The sequence below is a fragment of the Leptonotus elevatus genome, chromosome 21 (genome assembly GCF_054856555.1).
Source record: "Leptonotus elevatus isolate MCC_2025b chromosome 21, RoL_Lele_1.0, whole genome shotgun sequence".
In the NCBI taxonomy this organism is placed as follows: Eukaryota; Metazoa; Chordata; class Actinopteri; order Syngnathiformes; family Syngnathidae; genus Leptonotus; species Leptonotus elevatus.
In genome coordinates, this window is record NC_141259.1 from 5,837,043 (window position 1) to 5,858,712 (window position 21,670).

The window sequence follows — 21,670 nt, forward strand, 5'->3', positions numbered from 1 at the left end:
GCACACAAAACACACATTGCTCTCCTGAGTAAATGTGGAACCGTGTGAGCCTTCAGGAGGACTTTGAAATGAGACATGGCTGGGACATCAGAGGATTCTGCCATTCTCAATGAAGCCGGCTTGATTTATAAGAGAGACAGAACTGGGGGGGTTGTTTCTCGAAGCACACAAGGCTATGAGGTCTTCCATTAGTACCCTGACCTCTGTTTCATGCGACCAACCACCGCATGAGAAGAGAAGAATGGAGGGATGGATGGTGGACATAGGGGGGGAGTCCTTCTCTTTTTTTTTTTACCGTAGAAAGTCTGCTATTTGCATTTTCAAGTCAGTCAACAGAAATGAGAAACCCAAGCTCGATCATTTGTCAGCGGCCTGGAGTGTCCTGATCCCTCTCTCAGTCCTGCCCCTTCTCCCGTTCTCTTTTACGGTCCTCCTTACAGTTTTACCATCTGCAATCCAATTAGTTGGCTCTTAATCACGTGTTAAAGTGCAGCACTTTCCTGGTGTTTACTGTCTGTTTGCAATGCTGTAAAAAGGTGTGAGGTGTCTCATAAAAAACGTGCCCACAGAGGATTAAATACTCCCTCCCACTTACAGCATCAGTAGCTAAAAATGTGGTTATAGGCTTGGTAGAGTGCTTTTTCGGAGCATCTGTTGTGTTGATTTTCTTATAAATAATATGGTAATAAAAAATGTTAAATCAATACACCTGACAGTTTTATCTTTTGCCTTGGATTATATTACCGTAAATATAATACACACCCGTGTATAACGGGGTTTGCTGCTGAGTCCGTCCATCCGTTTCTTTTAATTGGCTCGAGTGTTAGAGATACTGATACTTTTGATTGATAACATATTTGTGGATATTAAAAATGCTTGTCATTTATTCTCTAATAATTGTGAAACAAGCTTGTTTAACTGCTAATATTCTTAATTCTTTGATTGAGTTTCACGTGAAACATGATTTGCATATAGAAGGTTCGATAGCGATTGCCATCTTTCACGATATTGCATCAAAAATGAAAGAATGCGTTTTTGGACATGCTTGAAAAGACAGATACAGCTTCAAAGTTGTAGCATAAAGAGAATACCAATGTCAAAATATGTGCATTTTTTACTATCTTCCTCTTTACAAATATCAGTAAGTGAGATTTTAGATTTTAAATCTCTTCCCACAGATTTTGGTTTGAGATGAAGTAACGTCAGAACTACATTAGCAAATTTTCCGACTTTAACAACACATCTGAGTAAGCCTGGTTTGTTAAAAAGTGATCAGCAGGAACAGCAACTGTGCCAGGATGTCAGTATCAAAGTGTGCAATCATTTTTGTCATTTAAACTGCCTTTGAAAAGTAATCCAACGTCTCCTGCCGTCTTGCCTGCGCTAAGAAGGCTAAGAGCTAGCCGCTAAACTGGCTAAGAGCTAGCCGCTAATGCTTGAGCTCTAGAGATGCGGCTAAATGCTGGCAACAGACGCCATATAATAACAATATCAGCGTAATTAAGTACAGAGGAACCTCCGAGTTTGAACGTCTCTGAACTCGTACAATTAAGACCTCAACCAAAAAATCTGAGTAAAAAAGGCCTCGGAGTTTGAACTCATTTTCGGAGTTCGAACACCCAAGCAAAGCAAGCTAAGCCGAACATACCTTGAAAACGGGTTGCCGAGTGAAGCCGAGCAATGCCGAATGCTCACGTTGCGGTAGTTGAGACGACGCACTGCTCATTTCCAGTCAGATCGTGAATACTCCCGGAGGTGCTCCATTCTCGCAAGTGTATTTTGATTTTTCTATGAAATTTTCTTCGCCATGGGCCAAAAGAAAGACATCAGTGCCAGTGGTAGCAAAGAAAAACATACACTGCTACGAACCACAGTGGAATTAGGAAGGAGATTATCGCTTAACTTCTGAAAATAATACTGGCACGAGGACCCTCCTTAGCTGTTCAATAACCTGCCTGACGTTAAACAACGCATGCAAGGACCACTTAGTAGTCTAACAATATGCCCAATGTAAAATACACAAACTCAGCACTGAACTAAAGCTAGCATTAACATAGCATTTATCATCCACTGATGCCATCACACCACGACAGGTAAGGTAAGGTATTTTTATTGTATGAATACTGTACTGTAAATGTAAAAAAACATAAATCTAAATTAAAAAAGGAATTTTATGTTTTTGGAGCTTGGGAACGGATTAATTGCATTTACATCATTTCCTATGGGAAAAAAATGTTTTGGAGGTTAAACAATTTGGACTTTGAACACTTTTCCAGGAACGAATTATGTCCAAACTCCGAGGTACCACTGTAGGTTGTTTCTTTTAGCATCCTTAAATTAGCGACTGAACTTGATTTCAGGATGACGTGTTTACGTTGAACTATATGTCAACAGTTTGAACTACTTCAAAATAAAAGCTTCCAAGGCACAAATCTGTGTATTACTGCATTTGAAAAGATTTTATTTTGAAGTTAACCTCACCACGTTAGCTGCCTGTTCCATCATTGTTAGTATAAACAATTGTAGCTGCTGCTGGGTTGACTAGTTTGGTCCACGGCGTACGAGGGTTTTCGTAACATTAGACATTAAATATCATGTTGGAAAGAAAGTACTCCTTCATCTAGGCACGTAGGTACTGGTAAATTTATATGGAAGAAAATATGTCTTATTCACGGGATTTTATGGTGTATACTATTGTAGCTTATGCAACTGTAGAGTTTGTGTGCATTTGATTCTGAACATGATGCCGAAATCAGTAAGCTTGCTCATCACGTCAGCTTCTCCGTGTTTACAGACACAATCCATAATATTGCTTAGCTCCTGCTGAGATTTCTCCCTGTTGTTTGTTACTCTTTCCTTAAACCCCTGCTTTCTTTAAACTGGCATGGCAACAGAACTGTGTTCAAACAGGGACGTGTGATTTTAGTATATGTTACATTCCAGTTTTCCTCATCCCAGTCCATCTTTTGTCAAGTTAGCATAGCCCCTGGATGTGTTTGTCAGAAAGCTTCGTCGGAGGAGTTCTATCTGGCAACGCTTTGCTCTTGATTTAAGCATAATGGAATTTATTGTTTTCGGTAAACATGGATGATATATAATCTGCGTCTGCAGCGCTCAGTGCCAGTTGCTATAGAAACATATAAGGGTTTTTCATAACATTTCAGGCGCTCCCTTACACACAGTGCGTCTCAACCGACCTCTGTCACACAGTAAGCAAGCCTACTAAGCATTTCACAGGGTTTCAATACAAGATACAGAGTAATGGGAAACAGTCTGGGGTCTGGTGGCAAACCATAGGAAATGATAAACCGCCACAACAGGTTTTACAGGCGTGTCCCTTGTGTGTACGCGGCGATTAAACGTCAACACAGAGAGGACAGGAAGAGATGAGAGGAAGAGAATGTAAAACGCTGACTGGCCGTGCGTCCTCTCTTGTTACCGGATGTCCTTGTCTAGCAGACATCCACGACATGGGAAATGCTGCCTGTTGGATGGCGAGTTTGGGGATTATTGCATGCAGATGGCAGTAAAACACTTAACTCCTCTCACCTTACCCTTTATCGCAACCTTCCATTGACGACATTCCCAAGTTGCTCTTTTTCCACACCTGTTAGTCTTCCCATGAAATCTTGTCACCCGTTTGTGTCAGTCTGAAAAGTGAGGATTTCACGCAAACAACCGGCATTCAACAAAGGAAAGTTTGACAGTCTGACAGGACCTTCTTCATCTCAACTCTTAGTCCAGGCTATTGTGAATTGTGTTTTGACTCACTTGCAAAGCAATAATCGGATTCTGTATTTTGATGAGGGTCTGATTACAGTCCGCCATACACTTTGAAGCCATGACAGGTATTCATTGTATTGATACAATTAACTACAATAAGACGTATTTATATAATTGCATTTGGACCACACCAAGTTTGTAACTAGTGCCTGCCTCACCCACTAACATTTGGATTTTTGCCTGTTTTACTGCCGCTTCTCCATTATTTTTTTTGTGGTGTTATATGACAATTTTATCATGTAAAATTCAGATACTACTTTTTCTTTTTCAGACCGATACATGAGTATAAGTACTCAACTCTTCAGTAGTCACTGATACCAAGTACAGATACCACAAGTACAGTCATTTCTGTACTATAAGGCGCATCTGACTATAAGCCGCGCTAGCTAAATTTGGGGAATACTCGAGTTTGTTACACATATAAGCCGCACCCGATTGTAAGCCGCAGGTGTTTTAATGTTACCGCACCGGGTTCCTGCTACTTTCTTTTTCATAATGAGGACACAAATTGTCTCTCCTACTGCATTTGGGCTCACTTGGTTTGTTTTGCTCTGCCTGATGCTCTTGCGCTTCCTTTATAGTGCACTCCCTATCTGATGGATAAACCGCAACTTTGTATTAGCTGCAAGGTCGAATGCAAGTGAAAAAAGTAGCGGCTTGTAGTCCAGAAATTACTGTACTTTAATGCATAAAATCCCCCCCCCCCAAAAAAAAAACTATGACAAATAATTTAAGTAAGAACAATATCTTATATAGCCTTTTTTTTTCTTAAAATTGCGAGTACCGATACCTTGAACCCGATATCAATGCCTCTTATCGGTACCTGCCCATCTGTAGAATTTTCTAAAGTAAAATTTGTGCCTTGTGCTCAATAAAGGTTGGGAAAAACTGGTATAGACATTTTCAAAAAAGATGCGAGTTCTTGCGGATGTTGGAATTCAGCTGAAAATGCTGCAATTTGCATATTGGCCGGAGAGCCTCTGAACACAACACCAAGTGCTTGTCATCCCTGGTCTAAAACTTGTCTTTTTAATGCCCTCTATCAGCATAAATTTTGTTTTATAATTTGACATACAGTCGTGCAATATTGCTGTTGGTGTTGTAATTACATATTTTGCTGGAGTATTGAAGTGTTATAAATAGGAATGGACGAGTACCAATAGCAGGTTGCGTTATTGGGCCAATACCGGGCCTTATTTCAAGTTACTGAAGTTAGCGACCGATACCAGAATCAGACCGTTTTACAATTGGGAATTTGGAAATTAAAGTTATCGAACATCCCTAGTTATAAACATATATGCTATTGTACTTCTGTGTTTCCCCATAATTATTGTTCCCATCCCAGACTGAGGCCTTCGAATGTTCCTAAAATATAGCCGTGTCATCTTGTGCATATCTCGTCAGTCTCTCAAACCTTGTCGTCATGTCAACAAACGGCCAAAACAACACTATTTCCGACTGTAACACTGTCCAACGACTGAGAGTTGAGGCAAAGACGAGCTTGACAATAGAGAAGTGGGATGCCATTTGGGAGCGATCAGTATCACTCTACCGATAAAAGAATGTGTCTGAAGGCCGGCCGTTCTTCCCACAGCTTTCTGTTTGCCCCCAAGGGCAATTTGAGTCTTAATAGTCCAGGATTATACACAGACGCTTCTCCCTGTGGCATAGATAACACATTGATCTCTGCAGGTGGATGTGATGTGATGCGAGCCTAATTTGGAGTCGCCGAGGAAACCTAATAAAAAGAGAGCGGAGTCATAAAACTGAATCCAGAATCTCCCACGATAGTTGAAATATTTTTGTGAACACTTCCCATCCTCTCATGACACCTTACGTCAGTGTTTCCAAACTTTTACTCGGCAAGGACACCAATTTGACTTTATGAAAATGTAACTATAAATCACAGGCATGAATAGCTCAACAAAGCTATATTTATAATTAATAAATAATAATGTTGTGACAAATTAAGTGAAATTGGATTGTTTCCCACGGCACACTGTGCCAAAGCACCCGGGTCAGGAATCATGTGCTTCTCTTTGTGAGGCAGTTTTGCATAGGAAATGTTGGTGACACACTGGCCTTGAGGCACTTTCCACAACCCTTCTCAAGTTCTTTTTTTTTTTGGGTTTCATCTTAATATAGACACCGATTCATCCCCTAAAACGGGATTTGTTTGCAATATTGAAAGTGGATGGAGACTCCCCAGACTGACTCGCTTGTGGGTGTTGGATCCGATTTGTAGCAGTTCTTTCATTATAACAAAGAATAGGGGATGTTCCGTAACACTTTTTTCCATACTGATACCAGTACGGATGTTCAATTCTTGAGGTGTAACGGATACCGATACCAAGTACCAACACTGAGTGTTTTTGATACATAGAACCCCCCCAAAAAAATTCATTTTGAAGAAAGACCTTTATAGTTCAACATGGCATTTTTCTTTAAAATTGCCTGAAATTAATGGCTTTTCTTATACTTTCCAATTACTACTTATTGATCGTAAAATGGCAACAAAAGAGATTACTGTCATGAGTGCTAATACCTTGAAATAAGTAGAAATAGACCGATATGGTTTTTTTCAGGACTGATACAGACTAATACAGATTTGGAGCCGATATTTAGTTTCACTAAAAGAGAAAATATTGACATTCAATTGAAAAAAATATATATACAAATTCCTTCTATTAACAATTGTTATTGTTGAAATGTCTTTAAACAAATGCTTATTGAACTACTTATCAGATTTTTTTTTTTATCTTAGACAATAGACGTCTTTGTTTTAAAATTCTAACGGAAAGTTCAGGAAGCTCCCAGAGTCATCAGTATGCCTAAAATGTTAACATTTAAAGTAGATGATACCTATTTTTTTCTACAGTAAATAGTTTTCCAAAATATCTGAGATGTTTTTTTGTTTTGTTTTTCTAACAAAAAACAAGGGTTCCCAGGGTAAGCATCATGTGTGAATATGAATATATATATATATATATAGGATATTTGTAAAAATACAAAATATCAACGCTGAAATCCGTTGCTATGATCAAATCAGCCTGTTCCCATTTAATTGATGTGTTTTTATGAGACTTTTTCAACCACAGACGGGCATACCATTACTCCTCTCTTATCACGAAGGCTGTCTTGGGATGCATCTGTGTATCATCTCCGATGCTCCGCTGACAAGGCTGGAGTGCGGTATGCGCTTTTGCCCTCGGCCTTTGCCCATATGTTCTGAATTACGCCCTAGGAGGTGCCATGCTCAGCAGCTCAATGATGGGAGGGGATAAAGCAGGCCTCTCCGGCCCAAATGACGCATGACACGGCGCTTCGCCCCAGGCCCTTATTTATGGCTTCCCATGTCAGCCGAGGCTCGCTCCCCTGGGGAGCCTCAAGGACCCACTGGCTTAAGCTCGAAGCTTGCACGGAAATACGCATGCCATCCCCTTTGGGATTTCTCATCACCGTAATGTGGTGGCGTCCACACATAACTGCGATGTATGCTGGAATCAAATACATTTCCTCATTGAGAAGTTTGTTCAGCTGTAGCAAAGCCGCGGGTAATCCGCGCAGGCCCCAAAAAAAGAAAAAAAGTGAGGCGGCACATGTGAAGGGCTTCAGAGGAATTAACGTCATGTCAGGCTGCGGCGCACACTGCCTCTTTTATCAACGCCTCTGATGTGGGAGAGGATGTGAAATCTGGAGAGCGAGTGAGGACGCAAGTTGTGAATACATTTTCTCTGTAGTTGCTCAAGAGCCCATGTACATATCGCACCATATTAACAAATAGATGCGTACTCTGGCAGCACTTATGCACACACAGGTGTTCTCCATGAGCTGTCATGGACGTTTTTCTGTGATCCCAGTCCAGGCACTAAAAGTGGGCTGAAGCAAAGCAAAGGAATTTGGAGGAAATGAAAGCCAAGGGATGAGAAAGAAGCTCAAGACATTCATGACAAAAGGGAAACTCACGAAAGCGAAGATAAAGAAATAACAAACATGATCATGTGATATGAAGGCTTGGCGCTGGCAACGGATGACTGGGATCTCTACTCCCATGTATCTATTTCTTTGCGGTTGTGGGAGGGAAGAGCATTGTCGGGGTTTTATGTGGCCTTTTAGAAACAGTACAATATATCCAGCTTTAGGTATCTTAGCCCCCCCCCCCCCTCCAAAAAAAAGCCACTCATTTTCCAACTTGCCAGCTCCTGCCTGCTGCCTGTTTGAAATCCACTCTGGTCATTGTTTAGTCTAGCGGGCATCCCTTAGATCATTCTCATCCGAAGCCGTCCGAATTGCTTTTCATGTTGAAGAGTCCTCTCACTTTATTGTCTAACATCTAGCGGATGAAGATTGGTTTTAAAATTGTGAGACAAAAGGCAACAATTTGACTTTCATGTAAATGAGTCACTTCGCTATCTAGCGTTAAAAATGACAAATGCTCATTCATCAGGACTTCCTTCTTTTATTTATTCTATACTCCAATGCATCACAGTTCATCCCATAAAAGACTCTTGATGTCTGTGATTCGCCGAAGGGTTAAGTGGGTTAAAGTGGAAGTCAACCTTAAACATTTCTTGACAATAATAATGTTATATGTGACCTCACTAGTCTAAACATGACATTCTGATTTAATATTACATTTGTGAAATATGATTTATGCAGCAAATTCCACCCGTTTTTTTATCCATCTCAGGAGGCGGACATTTTGCCACTTGCGCTCTTGTGGCCATTTTTTAGTCAGGAACTGTCAGAAAGACGGGGGGGAACAAACGTTTTGTTCAGTCTTGTTTTGTTTCCTGTGTGTCTCCTTATGAGGAAACACTTTTTCATTTCATTACTTCCGGCACCGCCATTTCAGCGTGCGTTACTCAGAATAAGTTAGTACTCTTGTTGTGAGTAATATCGCCTATATCTGTCGTTCAATGTGTGTTATATATGTTTGTAGCTCACGTAACTTTGCCGTGTTTAATTGCCTCGTTTACGTTTGCCGCACGCTTAATTGCCTCCTTAAAAAGAAGTTGTACAACCACATATTTTGATTGGGACTTTTTTTCTGGCCACTGGATTATTTGTTTAATCTTATTTATCGATTTTTTAAAAATGTATTTTATTGTGTGCTCTATGCAAAATGACTTTTGAGCAAATTGAACAAATAGAATTGCCATTAATTTATTTTGATTTCAAGGCAATTTGCTATAGTTGGGATATATGTCTCTTTTTTTTTTTTTATTATTATCTGTCATTTTGGGGGGGAAATTTTATGTATCATAAGTACTAATGGTATCAGCACTTGGTATCGGTGAGTACTGAAGATTTGAATATCGTATCGGTCCCAAAAAAAACATCCCTAGGCTCAGGCAATAACCAATCACAGCTCACCTGTTTTCTGAAGCTCAATTGTGTTTGGTTGTTACCTGAGACCTGAGCAACTGTGATGTCATCTTCAGTCAACAGCAAGTGGCAAAATGGCCGACCCCTGAGATGGTTAAAAACGGCTGGATTTTGCTGCTTAACTCATATTCCACTAATGCAATATTAACCAGAATACCATATTTAGACTAGTGGGGCATACATAGAACATATTATTGTCAAAAAAAATTGAGGTTGACTTCCCCTTTAGCATTTCTGTCAATTGATAAGCCAAGCTATGTTTTACAGTCAATAACCCTGCATATTAATATTTGGGTTTTGAAAGGCCATGTCAACATGTGCAAAAAGCGGAAAACCGAATATATTGCCCTTTTCTAACCCAAATAATTGGTCATATCTTTTGAACGTAAGTTTAGTTTGTGATCTGCACATGCTGTATTCGTAAGGAATCGTAGTCTTTTCAGTACAGGAACTACATGTATATGTGGCGGCCATCTTACGTTGCCACTCGTTAAATGAGCTTAACTTGAATATGTTGATTTCTCGGCAGCATTTTCTCTTTATTTCCTGTCTCAACGGCAAAAATGCCACAGCGTGTATATATTTGTTTCATTTCTCTTGATTGACTTATTCCTATCACCATTCTACCTTTTAAGTCCTTGTGATGGAAGCATTAGCTTAATCAGGGTTTTCCAAGATAACCAACCAAATTGATTTGTATTTCTTTTTCAAAATGTCGCCTCTGATGAGGTCCAGAGAAGCTTGAGATTAACATTCTCTTTATTCTCAAAAATCTTCTTTTTTTTTTTCCTTCTGTCCCTATTTTGTATTCCCATTGTTTTTCTTCCCATCTCCACAGCCAGCCTAACTTCTCCTCTCCTGCATGCTTCACTCGAACCCAGCAGTCCTGCAGTGAGAACTGACACAAGAATCCGATTTGTCTGGGTCAATGTGATCTAACAATCCATTAGATCCATTAGATCCATCAAGGCGACGCATGGGACTCCTGGGAGACCGAGCGGGCTTTTGTTTGGCTAAGCCGTTGATGGAATCAAAGCCTCTGTTGGGGAAGCCATGAACAGAGCAGCAGGCCCAGAAAAATGAGCCGCTCTCGTCACTCCGCATCAGAAACCCGACTACGTTTGCAGATCGTCCTCAGACGGCGGCGGCGGCCCGTTCGACTGCTGCTTGTCCAAGCCTTTGAACTACGAGAAGCTAAATAGATGGATGAATGAGCCAATGTGTGAGGTGGGCACGGGGTGAGCGCCGGTTTGTTATCTAAAGTTGGGGTGTGGAAGGAGACTAGGTGAAGAGGGACTAATGGAGATAACTTGAGTACTTTAAGGGTTTTGAGTTGAGGGAGCCAGTATTCTTGTTTCAAGGTATTCCACAAATAAAACAGATTCCATCTAAAAAACTTTGGGAAATCCTACTCGAAGACACTTTTTAATCCACTTAATAGCATGACATATGGACCGTATCACAGCCTCAGTCTAAACATACTTTGTTAGTGTTGATGCATGAGTCCAATGTCTTCTGCTGACAATGGCCAACTTATCTGACTAGAACAATAATGGGATCATTGGCTTCCATTCCCACAGATTGGCCCGGGATTTGTCCTGGGTTCTGTGGAGCTTTTGGGCCATAGACCGACTGCCTTGGCCCTTATGCCTGCCTGTCGTATATCAGCAGCTCTGCCACCGTCAGGCCTCTGATTTATGGTTGTTTATCTCCACACACCCCCACACACCCCCAAAACAGATGGGCCGCAGCTATTTACCCAAGGAGGGGGGGGGGGGGTGGGGGGGCAAACCTGATTGAATAAATACAACAAACAAGAAGTGAGTTTTGATTATAATTACTGTTTTACTTGATAGATAATTGGTACATCTATTAGGAGCTTTCTCATCCAAACATCTAAAAATTCAGTGAAAATGTTCTGCTGTCGAATTCCGTTGATTTGATTTTGATGGAAATAAAAAAAGAAATTCCAACAGTACAATTTCTCAAACCTGTCTTGCTATGTTGTTGCAAGCATTTGCAGATTTTGTTTTGTCAGTTTGATGGATAAAATCCAGATTTTGACCTTTGCTTCCTTCAGTCATAAATTCTGATTCCTGCTTTAGGTTTCTCATAATCTGAAGTCAAGCACTTTTTTTTTGTGGTAGTTTTCTTACTCAAGCTTTATAGATGATATTGTTTTTTTTTTTATTGCATTCTTGGATATCTCATCGTGTGTATTTCTTTTAACTCATTCACTCCCAGCCATTTTCACTGAAGCAACCCCCTTCGCTCCAGGTTGTTTTACTAGATTTTGACTGATTTTGCAAGGCCCACAGAATATTGTGTTCTATTGCTATAAAAACATGGAACCTGTCAAAAGAAAGATTCAAGTCTCTTCTTTCATCATCTGTCTGTTTCCATTTTGCAGCAATTGGCATTAGAGTATGGCTAAGTTTCATCCTAAATCACAAATCTGTTTAAAACAGTTGATAAATGAGGCTTTTTTTTCAACATATCCCCGGTTGATCTCTTTTACTCTGCTGCCACCTGCTGGCCATTTTTGCAATTACTACAATTTCTTCACCCGTTCTCTGCAGTTCAGAGGTTGCATCAAAGCCTTCCGTATGCTCTAGCATAAAAAACGTATAAATACATCTTTGGGACACTTAAAATGGAGCATATTTATACGTTTTTGGGATCAAATGAGTTAAAATAGATGTGCACATGTTTGCTTCATGTTGCAATGCATATTGAGAAACTGTTTAGTTTTTTTCCCAGCACTATAAGATTATGTCTTAACTAATGTGGGTGGTCTGTATGGTTGGCTCATCCATTTGTCACTGGTCCCCTCATCTGTTGAGCAGAGGCACACATTTCTTATCTCTACTCTTATCTAATAGTGCCGACTATAAATAATCCAAGCTGCGTCGTTACTACTGCTACTTTTGGCCGCCTGATGCTATCAATCCACTGTCGTCAACAGAAAATATGACAACAAGAGTGTTGAAAGGACCTTGTAACGGGTTCTGTTAACATACATTTGATCCCTTTACCCCACTGATGTGCACGCTATGCAAGTACAAGGAGGACAGATGTTAAATGTGCTCCACCGTGCCCAGATCCTGCGGTGTCAGCTCAGCTGGGAGATATATTCCCTAACTACAGCCCACACTCGGCGTTGGGAATTGGGAAAATGCGAGCTCATCTGGACCTGTTCATCGGGATAGAGAGAAAGGATGTGTGTCATGACAGAACCTGGACAACATCAGATGGGCCCGTTTATCTTGGCACACTTAAAGAGCCCGTTTCTAGAAGTGGCCCTCGAGTGGTTTCAATTTGTGGTTCAAGTCAGTGGCTGGGCCATAAGGCGCGCTTGTCAATCCAAGAGTAGAGGAATTTGTTGAAATCCCTCAAGTCTTAAGCCAAATTTTATTTACACCTATAGTATGAAAAACTAACTATAAATAGACAAAGTGCAATTTCTGCAGAAATTTTGTGGGAATGCTGAAAAGCTGAATGCTAAGATTTGAATGCATGTGCTTCTGAAATAAATTGAAAGATAAATTACTAAAGTACTAAAATGTGGTCCAAGCGGGGTTTTGAATCCAGGTACTCCGCGTTGAAGGCAATTGCTCCAATCACTGAGCTAACTTGACTTGTTCGAAATCGTGGCTAATAGCGTATTTATTTTGAAAAGTGTCATCTGATGTTGAAAACGAACATGCATTTAATAACTTCAGTGAAATTATATTCCATTTCCTAATAGAATAGTCAGTTGGTAGCAAACCATCGAATGTACTCAAATGTGGTCCAAGCGGGGTTTGAACGTGGGTACTCCATGCTGACAGGCAATTGCTCTACCCACTGAGCTAACTTGACTTTCGTGGTGTATAGGTAGTCATCTGACTGATGTCCATAAATGCCTTTTGGCTCCAATGGCTCGCCTTGCCTGCTTTTTCATTTAATTCAGCCCAAACGCAACACTAGGGTAGGAAGTGTGTTGCTATTTTTTTTAAATATTGCACACAAGTAATACACTTTTTTTCTTTTTTTTTACTAAAAACAAATAATTAACTAAAACTAAGCATTTTTGAAATAACTAGAACTAATCAAAACTAACAGAACTACCCAAATTAAAACAAACTAAATAAATAAATAAAAACTCAAAACGAAATAAAAACTAACTACTGTATAATGAAAATTCCATAACTGTAATAACCCTGGTTGTAAATCATGATAGCAAAACTCCAGCAGCACGTGGCACAGGCGTTAGCGATGAAGTCAGTGGTGTTATGGCAGTTTCTGACAAGAACCTGATAAGAACCGGATAAAAGAAATAATTTAAAAAATCAGCTGTATAGTGTCAATTCATGGAAACGCAGATAACATTGCTGGCTGCACTAGACATTCATCCGGTAATGAACTTTTTTTAGGTTCATAGTTGACAGGATGATTTTTTTTTGTCTTGAAAATGTTTTTTGTTTTGTTTGTGTTTAAATACAAAAAGATTATATTTTCTGTCAGACAATGGGATACACAACCAGATTAGTGCAATTTTTAACAAAAATCTGCAATTTTTAAATTATTTCTTTTTTTTCTTTTTTCTTTTTCTTTTTTTACAGAAAATGGGCCAGTCCAAATGTAGACTTGCACTTTCAATGTAGTCATTGTGGCTCAACATGCTGGGGAGCATGGAGCGCTTCTGGATGTACATGCACTGTAATTAAGAGGAATAAGGAAAGGCAGACAAGGTCCCCTATTGAGCTCCATTAATGATCCTTGATCCCACAGACCAGAGAAAATATCAAATGGCTCTAAAAAGTCTACACACATGGCTGGTACTGATACCCGTCCTTATTTCAAGTTATCGGTACGCGCCCTTTTGTGCCCGTTTCACAATCAGGAACTAGAGATTAGAAGAAAAGAAAATTGCCATTAACTCATTCACTCCCAGCCATTTTCACTGAAGCAACCCCCTTCGCTCCCGGCTGTTTTATGGGATTTTCACTGATTTTCAAGGCCCGCAGAATATTGTGTTATATTTCTATAAAACCATGGAACCTACCAAAAAAAAGATTAGGGTCTCTTCTTTCATCAGGGGAAAAAAAGTGTATTTCTGTTTCTGTTTTGCAGCATTTAGCATTAGAATATAGGTAAGTTTCATCATTTTTCACAAATCTGTTTTAAACTGAGGGGGAAACAGCTTGTTTTCAACATGGCCCTGGTTGATCGCTTATACTCTGCTGCCACCTGCTGGCCGTTTTTATTTATTTTATTATTTATTAACTTTTTTATTACTACCATTTCTTCACCCATTCTCTGCAGTTCAGAGTTTGCATCAAAGCCTTCTGTATGCTCTATCATAAATAAATAAAAACATAAACGTATAAATGCGTTTTTGGGACACTGGTAATATTTAAAATAGAACATATTTATACATTTTTTGGGAGCAAATTAGTTCATTCCTTCCTCTTTTTTAGGAAAAATGCTATATTAGAATATGTACTTCTTTCTTTATTTTTATTTTTATCGTAAATTATATGTATCAAAAACACTAGTAGTATCTGTACTTGATATTGGTATCGGTGATGACAGAAAACTAGTGGTATTGAACATCCCAATACAATTTAATTGATAAACTGAAATCTTTTAAGAGGCGTAAAAAATAAACAACTGCGATAATAACTGGGGATGTTGGCGTGTTCAAAATTAACCAATCACATGCATCAAACTAATTGGCAGTCAGTACACACCATTTAAAGTGCCACTGATGGTCCCAATTAAAGTTCAGTTGTTCTAATAGGCTTTTCCTGATTTTTTTTTTTTTTAGCTAGGCTTTAGCACAATTGCACAAGGTCTGCAAAGAGCTTCCAAGGTTCAAAAATATATTTTTGTTCAAAGCCATCAGTCAGCAAATAAATTATTTCATCTTTAAATCTTCCCTCGCATCAACCAAATCTCATATTTTACACGTCCTTTAGCTGCTGCCGTTGGTTTAGGTGTGACATTCACGAATACAGACGCTCATATTGACTTGGCAGCAAGAACATCAAGTGGAAATGTTAAGCTAATAACGCAAGACAAACAGTGAGAAGGCAGGAGCCAAAGACAACACGGAGTGAAGGGAAAGTGTCCTGCTGGCATTGTCTTTCCCAGACTGAAGTGTTATTTGAAAAGCAGCTGAAGGGTGACACTCACTCTCCTCCCACTCAATCGTGCTCTTCCTCCCTCCACCATCTGTTCTTCCCTCTCTTCTCAGGCTGCTCTAAGTGCCTTGAAACAGCTGTCGGAGCAAGGACTGGACCCGGTGGACGGCCCCGTCAAGGTACGGAGCATCACTCGCGGCTCTCCACCAATGAGAGTTGCGCTAGTGAGGTGTCAGTCCCGTCATCATTCTTCCATAGGAAAGAGGCGTGTACGCTTACAGAAATGCATACGACGCGTGTACTTTGCACAGTGGCCACAGGAACGAGGGCTTTCTCCCCGTAGCTTCCCTCGTTCCCATACGCCTCCATGATGAACACAGTAGGAAAGGAAAGAGGATGAGGAAATCCCTGTCCATCAATTCTGGAATATTTTCCTAGTAGGTGTGCCCTGGGAAAAAAAAAAAGTTCGGCCAGGGCTGGTTTCTTGTAGCTTCTATCTGAGAGCAGAAGACAGAAACAAAGAAAAAGTGAGGAAAGACAGCTTCATTTACGTCACGGTAAAAAAATATAAATAATTCATTTACTGACCCGGTTCACATTGTTCATTGCTGGGCTCACAAAACTGCAACTATCAGAAACAAAATAGAGTGGAACCTCTGAGGTCAAAGACAATCAGCAGCAATCAAATTTTCCCATCATGGAAAAATAAATTAAGTTTTTACACAGAGCAGGGGTGTCCAAATCTGGTCCTCGAGGGCCACTATTCAGCAGTTTTCGATGTTTCCTTCCTCCAACACGCCTAATTCAAATGATCAGCTCATCAGCAAGCTCTGCATGCAGAAGCCTGATAATGATCATCATTTGAATCCAGAGGGGGTTGGAGGAGGGAAACATATAAAACAGTCATGTCCAAATCTGATCCTCGAGGGCTACTATTCAGCATGTTTTAGATGTTTCCTTCCTCCAACACCACTGATTCAAATTATCAGCTCATCAGCAAGCTGTGCAGAAACCTCATAATGATCCTGCTCATTTGAATCAGGTGTTTTGGAGGAGAGAAACAACAAAGACAGGGATGTCGAAATCCAGTCTTCAAGGGCTACTTTCCACTTCTGCAGAGGTTGCTGATGAGCTGATCATTTGAATCCGGTGTGTTAGAGGAGGGAAACATTTATAACATGCAGGATAGCAGCCAGGACCTGATTTGGGCACCCCTGTTTTTAGATGTATCCCTCCTCCGAGACATCTGATCAAAAGATCAGGATCATCTTCAGGTGATCCTGTTCATTTGAATCGGGGGTATCTAAATCCGGTCTTCCTGCATGTTTTCAATGTTTCCCTTTAACACCCCTGATTCAAATGATCAGCTCATCAGCCAGCTCTGCAGAAGCCTGATAACGATCATCATTTGAATAAGACGGTTGGAGGAGAGAAACATCTAAAACAGGAGAGTCCAATTCTGGTCCTTAATGACCACGTACCTGTTAGATTGTGTTTAAAGATGTTTCCCTCTTCCAACACACCTGATTAAAATGAACAGCTCGTCAGCAAGTTCTGCCGAAGCCTCATAAAGATCCTGATTATTCAAATCAGTTGTGTTGGGGAACAGCAAAAGCAGGCAGGATGCATCATCAGGCGATCCTGATGATTTGAATCAGATGTTTTGGAGGAGGGAAACATCTAAAATAGTGGTGGCCAAATCCAGTCCTCCAAATGCCACTATCCTGCATGTTTTAGGTGTTTCCCTCCTCCAACACTCCAGATTCAAATGTTCAGCTCATCAGCAAGCTCTGCAAAAGCCTGATAACAATCCTGATCATTTAAACCAGGTGAGCGAGAGGAGGGAAACATGTACAACATGCAGGATAGTTTTAGACACCCTTTTTTATAGATGTATCCCTCCTCCAACCCACCTGATTCCAAAGATCAGGATCATTTCCAGCTGATCCTGTTTATTTGAATCAGGGGTATCCAAATCTGGCCTCCCTTCATGTTTTAGATGATTCCCTTCTCCAACACACCTGATTCAAATGATCGACTTATCGGCAAGCTCTGCAGAAGCCTGATAATGATAGGGAAACATCTAAAACAGTGGTGTCAAAATCCAGTCTTCCAAGGCCACTACCCTGCATGTTGTAGGCGTTTCCCTCCTCCAACACACCAGATTCCAATGTTGATAACAATCCTGATCATTTGAATCAGGTGTGTTGGAGTGGTCCTTAAGGACCAGATTTGGACACACCCCTGTATGCAGAACTGCAATGTGTGTGCGCGTTCCAGACGGTAACGCAATTTTCTTTTTGTGTCCACAGATCACCGAAACGTGCGGGAGGGACGACGGACATTAAACAGACTAACTCAGGCACCACCACTCAGGTCTGCACGGATTCACAGGCCGTCGTCCAGGAGCTAACGTCCCCTCTTTCCCTCTCTCGGGCACACGGCCCCTAACCACCTCTGCCTGAGCCCCAAATGTAACTAAACACACAGCAATCCTTTCCCTAACCCCCCCACCCCCCACGATGGCCACTGTATCCTGCATAACCTGTCAACATGCAATTGGGTGGATGTGCACCATGAAGCAAGCGACTAAAAGCAGCCCCATTACCTGAGTCTATGTGAAGACAACACTATCTCCACACATTAGTGACGAGTTGAGTCTTGGCTTTAAAAAAAAAAGAAGAAGATAATAATAATAATGAACAATAACAAGCGATATGCATGGTTCTGTTTGAATTGAAGGGAAGTCCAACACTGACAATTCCCACAAGATTCATGTTTGTTGGTATGGTGAACACAAAATATGTACATCATGACATTGAAATACAAAAGGAACACTTTAGACGAGCGAAAACAACCTGTAGCTTCTTTGTTTCGAGGGTGTTATGTTTCTGTTTCTTCTTTTCTTAATCTAACCATGCTTGAGTACTGTATTTAAAATTAACCAATGCCAGTGCTGTGAAAGTTCTAGTCGTTGTCTTCATATATAGTCACCTAGCTTACCTTGTATGCTGACTTAAAAAGAAAAAGAAAAAAGAAAAGTCTATCTATATGTATGAATTGCAAGAGTATCATATTCTGAAAATTAACACAATAAACGTTTTTTTCATGTGGACAAAAGTGATGTTGAAGGGAGACCACCGAGACGTGAAGCTCGGACCGGCCTTGTCCCGTTTGAACTTGTCCCCACCCTGGCGCAGACAGGCTATCACATGTGCCAGTATCATTGTCGAGTTGTAACCTGCAGTGTGGAGCATCCCGCCACCGTTTCGTCGATCACATCTACGCCCCATTGTGTGTGTCGTATTGACCCGTCGCGACATCAACTTGGGTGCTTTTATTGCCTGATTGGCCAGGACGGCACGAGTGTGTAAAGGGCAGGTTTGTTATGTTGTTGGAATGCAGTAAAAACACCTCAGTTCATGTAGAAAAGCTGTCGTTTGTCTTCTTTCAGTGGACTTCAGTGGAGCATCTCCGGTTTTGTTGTTGCTTCGGAAACCGTCAGTTAACTGCTGTTGATACTAAAAGGTAAAAAACAAACACTCATTAACTTTAAAGGTGGGGTCTTTATTTTTGTCCGTTTGTGGTTGTAAACAACCAATTCAAAACTGACTCCTCCCATGGCTCAACCCCCACAATAGCTAAATACAGTCTGGAAGGGTGGGGTGGTTGAGGAGAAAATCACCTGCACACATTAACAGAAGCCAGACGTGTTGATTGAGAAGTATTTAACGTGTATACACCCAGTGTTTAAGAAGTGTTTATTTCTGAGTGAAAACTAAAGAGTGGAAGTCAACCTTAAACATTTCTTGACAATAATATGTTATATGTGACCGCACTCAGGCGACAGCCAATCAGACCTCGCCTGTATTCTGAAACTGAGCTGTGATTGGTTGTGACCTGAGCAACTGTAATGTCATCTTCAGTCGACAGCAAGTGGCAAAATGGCCGCCCCCTGAGATGGATAAAAACAGCTGGATTTTGCTGCTATTCCACTAACGCAATATTAACCAGAATACCATATTTAGACTAGTTTAGACATACTATTGTCCCAAAAAAATTGTGGTTGACTTCCCCTTTAAGATTATTACAAGTCATTTTTATAAATAAAAAAATATATAATAATAATCAATAAATAAAATAATAATAATAACATTTGAAACGGCCTGCAACATCACCCCTCCCCACTACTATGACTGCTACTAATGATAATGATTGAGGATCTAAAGAAATGCACATTTACAACAAAAATAGTGACAAAATTCCTCTTCACAACAGTGAATAAAAATTCATCCAAAATGATCTTTCTGCTGCGTGTCAATGTCGGGTTTGTGAACATATCATTAAGAATTGTCAGCTTATCAGCGATCACTTTTGTCTTTGTTCTGAATATGGATCATTCGGCTCAGTGTAAACTATTTGCCTTATCACTTTTAACAGTTTTTCTAAATAACACTCTATGAACAATACAAAATTGTTTGATCGGTTGATTTTAGAGCTGTCAGAATTACTTTTACTTTATGACCGGACCTGTGACTAAATTTCAAAAAGGTCGGTGAGTACATAATTTCCTCTCATTTATTATTGCTGTATTGATGTTTTGTTTGTTGTTTGATGGGAGCTAGCCAAAAAGTTTGGCTTTGGCCATTGATGCTAGCTAGCTACCGAGCTTCATGGGAGCTAGCTAAGGACCTAGCTAGCTCCCATGGTGCTCGTTTACCTGCTAGGGGAGCTAGCTAGCTAGCTAGCTATTTCAGCTCCCATGGTGCTCGTTTACCTGCTAGGGGAGCTAGCTAGCTAGCATCAGGGGCTAAAGCCAAACTGTGTGGCAGGGTTTTAACTTTCTGGACCTGGATTTGCCACCTCTGCATGCGCACCATCATTCCCATCACGTGTGTTTTCGAGCGTGCCACCTGAGCCGCCCTTTTAACAGCACCTCTGCCTCTCCTCGTCGGCCAGATGAAGAAGCGAAGGGGGGCAGCGGCGTCTGTGCTCTTAATTTAGCCGCACTGACTAATAGACTCAGCCGGCAGCTACATCTGCTCGCCATTGAGTAGCGCCAAGGCTGTTCACACACATTAGTGGCACATCTCTATTCCAGAAGCTTGTTCATGCGCTGGCAGAACTGCTTGAGGCCATGTTAAGGCCCCAGATGAATTGCCGTGCTGTGCGCAGCCAATATAGGAAGTGAACCTTGATGCCCGGAATGGAAGAAAATCAATGTGGCAGCCGAGCGAGTCCACGCCGCGCGATAGCAAATGTTGGGATCATCGATTTTTTCCAACTGAATGATATGCTATTGACCCTCTTGAAGTCCTCTTAATTAGTGCCAGTCTTAACAGCAGGATGAAAGGAATGAGGGGAATCCTGTAGATGTCCACAGAAGTAACGATTCTTGTCTAAATCTTGAAAGGGTTTTACTGTGTACCAAACACAGAAAGGAATCCTTTGGGGATTATGTTGACCGGTTCTCAAGTGGAGCTCTGAGAGAAAGTGAACGTGTGAGAGAGTATTGATGCATTTTTCTGTGTGAAGGTACTCATTCCCCAGGTAATATAGACTTTTTTTTTTCTAACTACTCTAATGTATATATAGTATAATAATATGCCCTAGATGTATCATGTTTTGTTCCAGTTAAATAAAAAAGTATTTTTACAATGGTATTGATATTATACATGAATGAATATTTTCTAGTAAATTCAAATTTATTAGGGTCAATCATTTTGTATTTATTGTGGGAATGCTGAAATATTGCAATTGCAATAAGTGTCAAAATTATTTCACATCCATTACGTTTAATGTCATTAAGTTTTGTTTCTATATTATTGCGTTCTATATTGAAAATTCAAATTCAACGCTTGGACAACTCTTTAGTACAATTGCAATATTGAATATTAATAATTGTCCAATTATTTCACATCCATTATTTTTTATGTCATTTGGCATTATTAAGTTTTTATTCCGTTTTATATTCAAAATTCTAATTTAACACGAGCTTTATCTTTCAACTACAATTAAAACTGTAATTTTCACATAATGTATCTTCCGATTTCCTTCATAAGCATTCAGTTTTCAGCATTCTGCAGAAATTGCACTTAGTCTAGTTATTTTAAAGTTTGTATTGCTCACAGACCATAGATTTTATAATCGATTATGTCCTATTGTTACGTTCCATAACAAAAGACAATTGTCTGACGCCCCGTGACGCCAACACCCAAGGTTGACTCATTTGGTGTGACACACAGGCGAGGAGAACACCTCGACAAAGGGAAGCCGAGAAGACAGAAGTTTTCTTGCGGGTGAGTCATCAGCACTCAGAGAAGGCGCTCATCACACGCCTTGTAATGTGCAAGGAGTCTCAAAACACCACA

The 21,670-nt window shown here is 40.4% G+C and overlaps 1 protein-coding gene across 1 annotated transcript in view; it reads left to right on the top strand.

The window, feature by feature from the left end:
- stau2 (staufen double-stranded RNA binding protein 2) overlaps positions 1-19,601 on the top strand; it is a 95,245-nt gene extending 75,644 nt beyond the window's left edge. The window contains exons 14-15 of the mRNA XM_086065698.1: positions 15,413-15,478; positions 17,612-19,601. Of these exons, the coding sequence (XP_085921824.1) occupies positions 15,413-15,478; positions 17,612-17,647 (102 nt within the window). The 3' untranslated portion in view covers positions 17,648-19,601. The remainder of the gene's footprint in view (positions 1-15,412; positions 15,479-17,611) is intronic.
- The last annotated feature ends 2,069 nt before the right edge of the window (positions 19,602-21,670 follow it).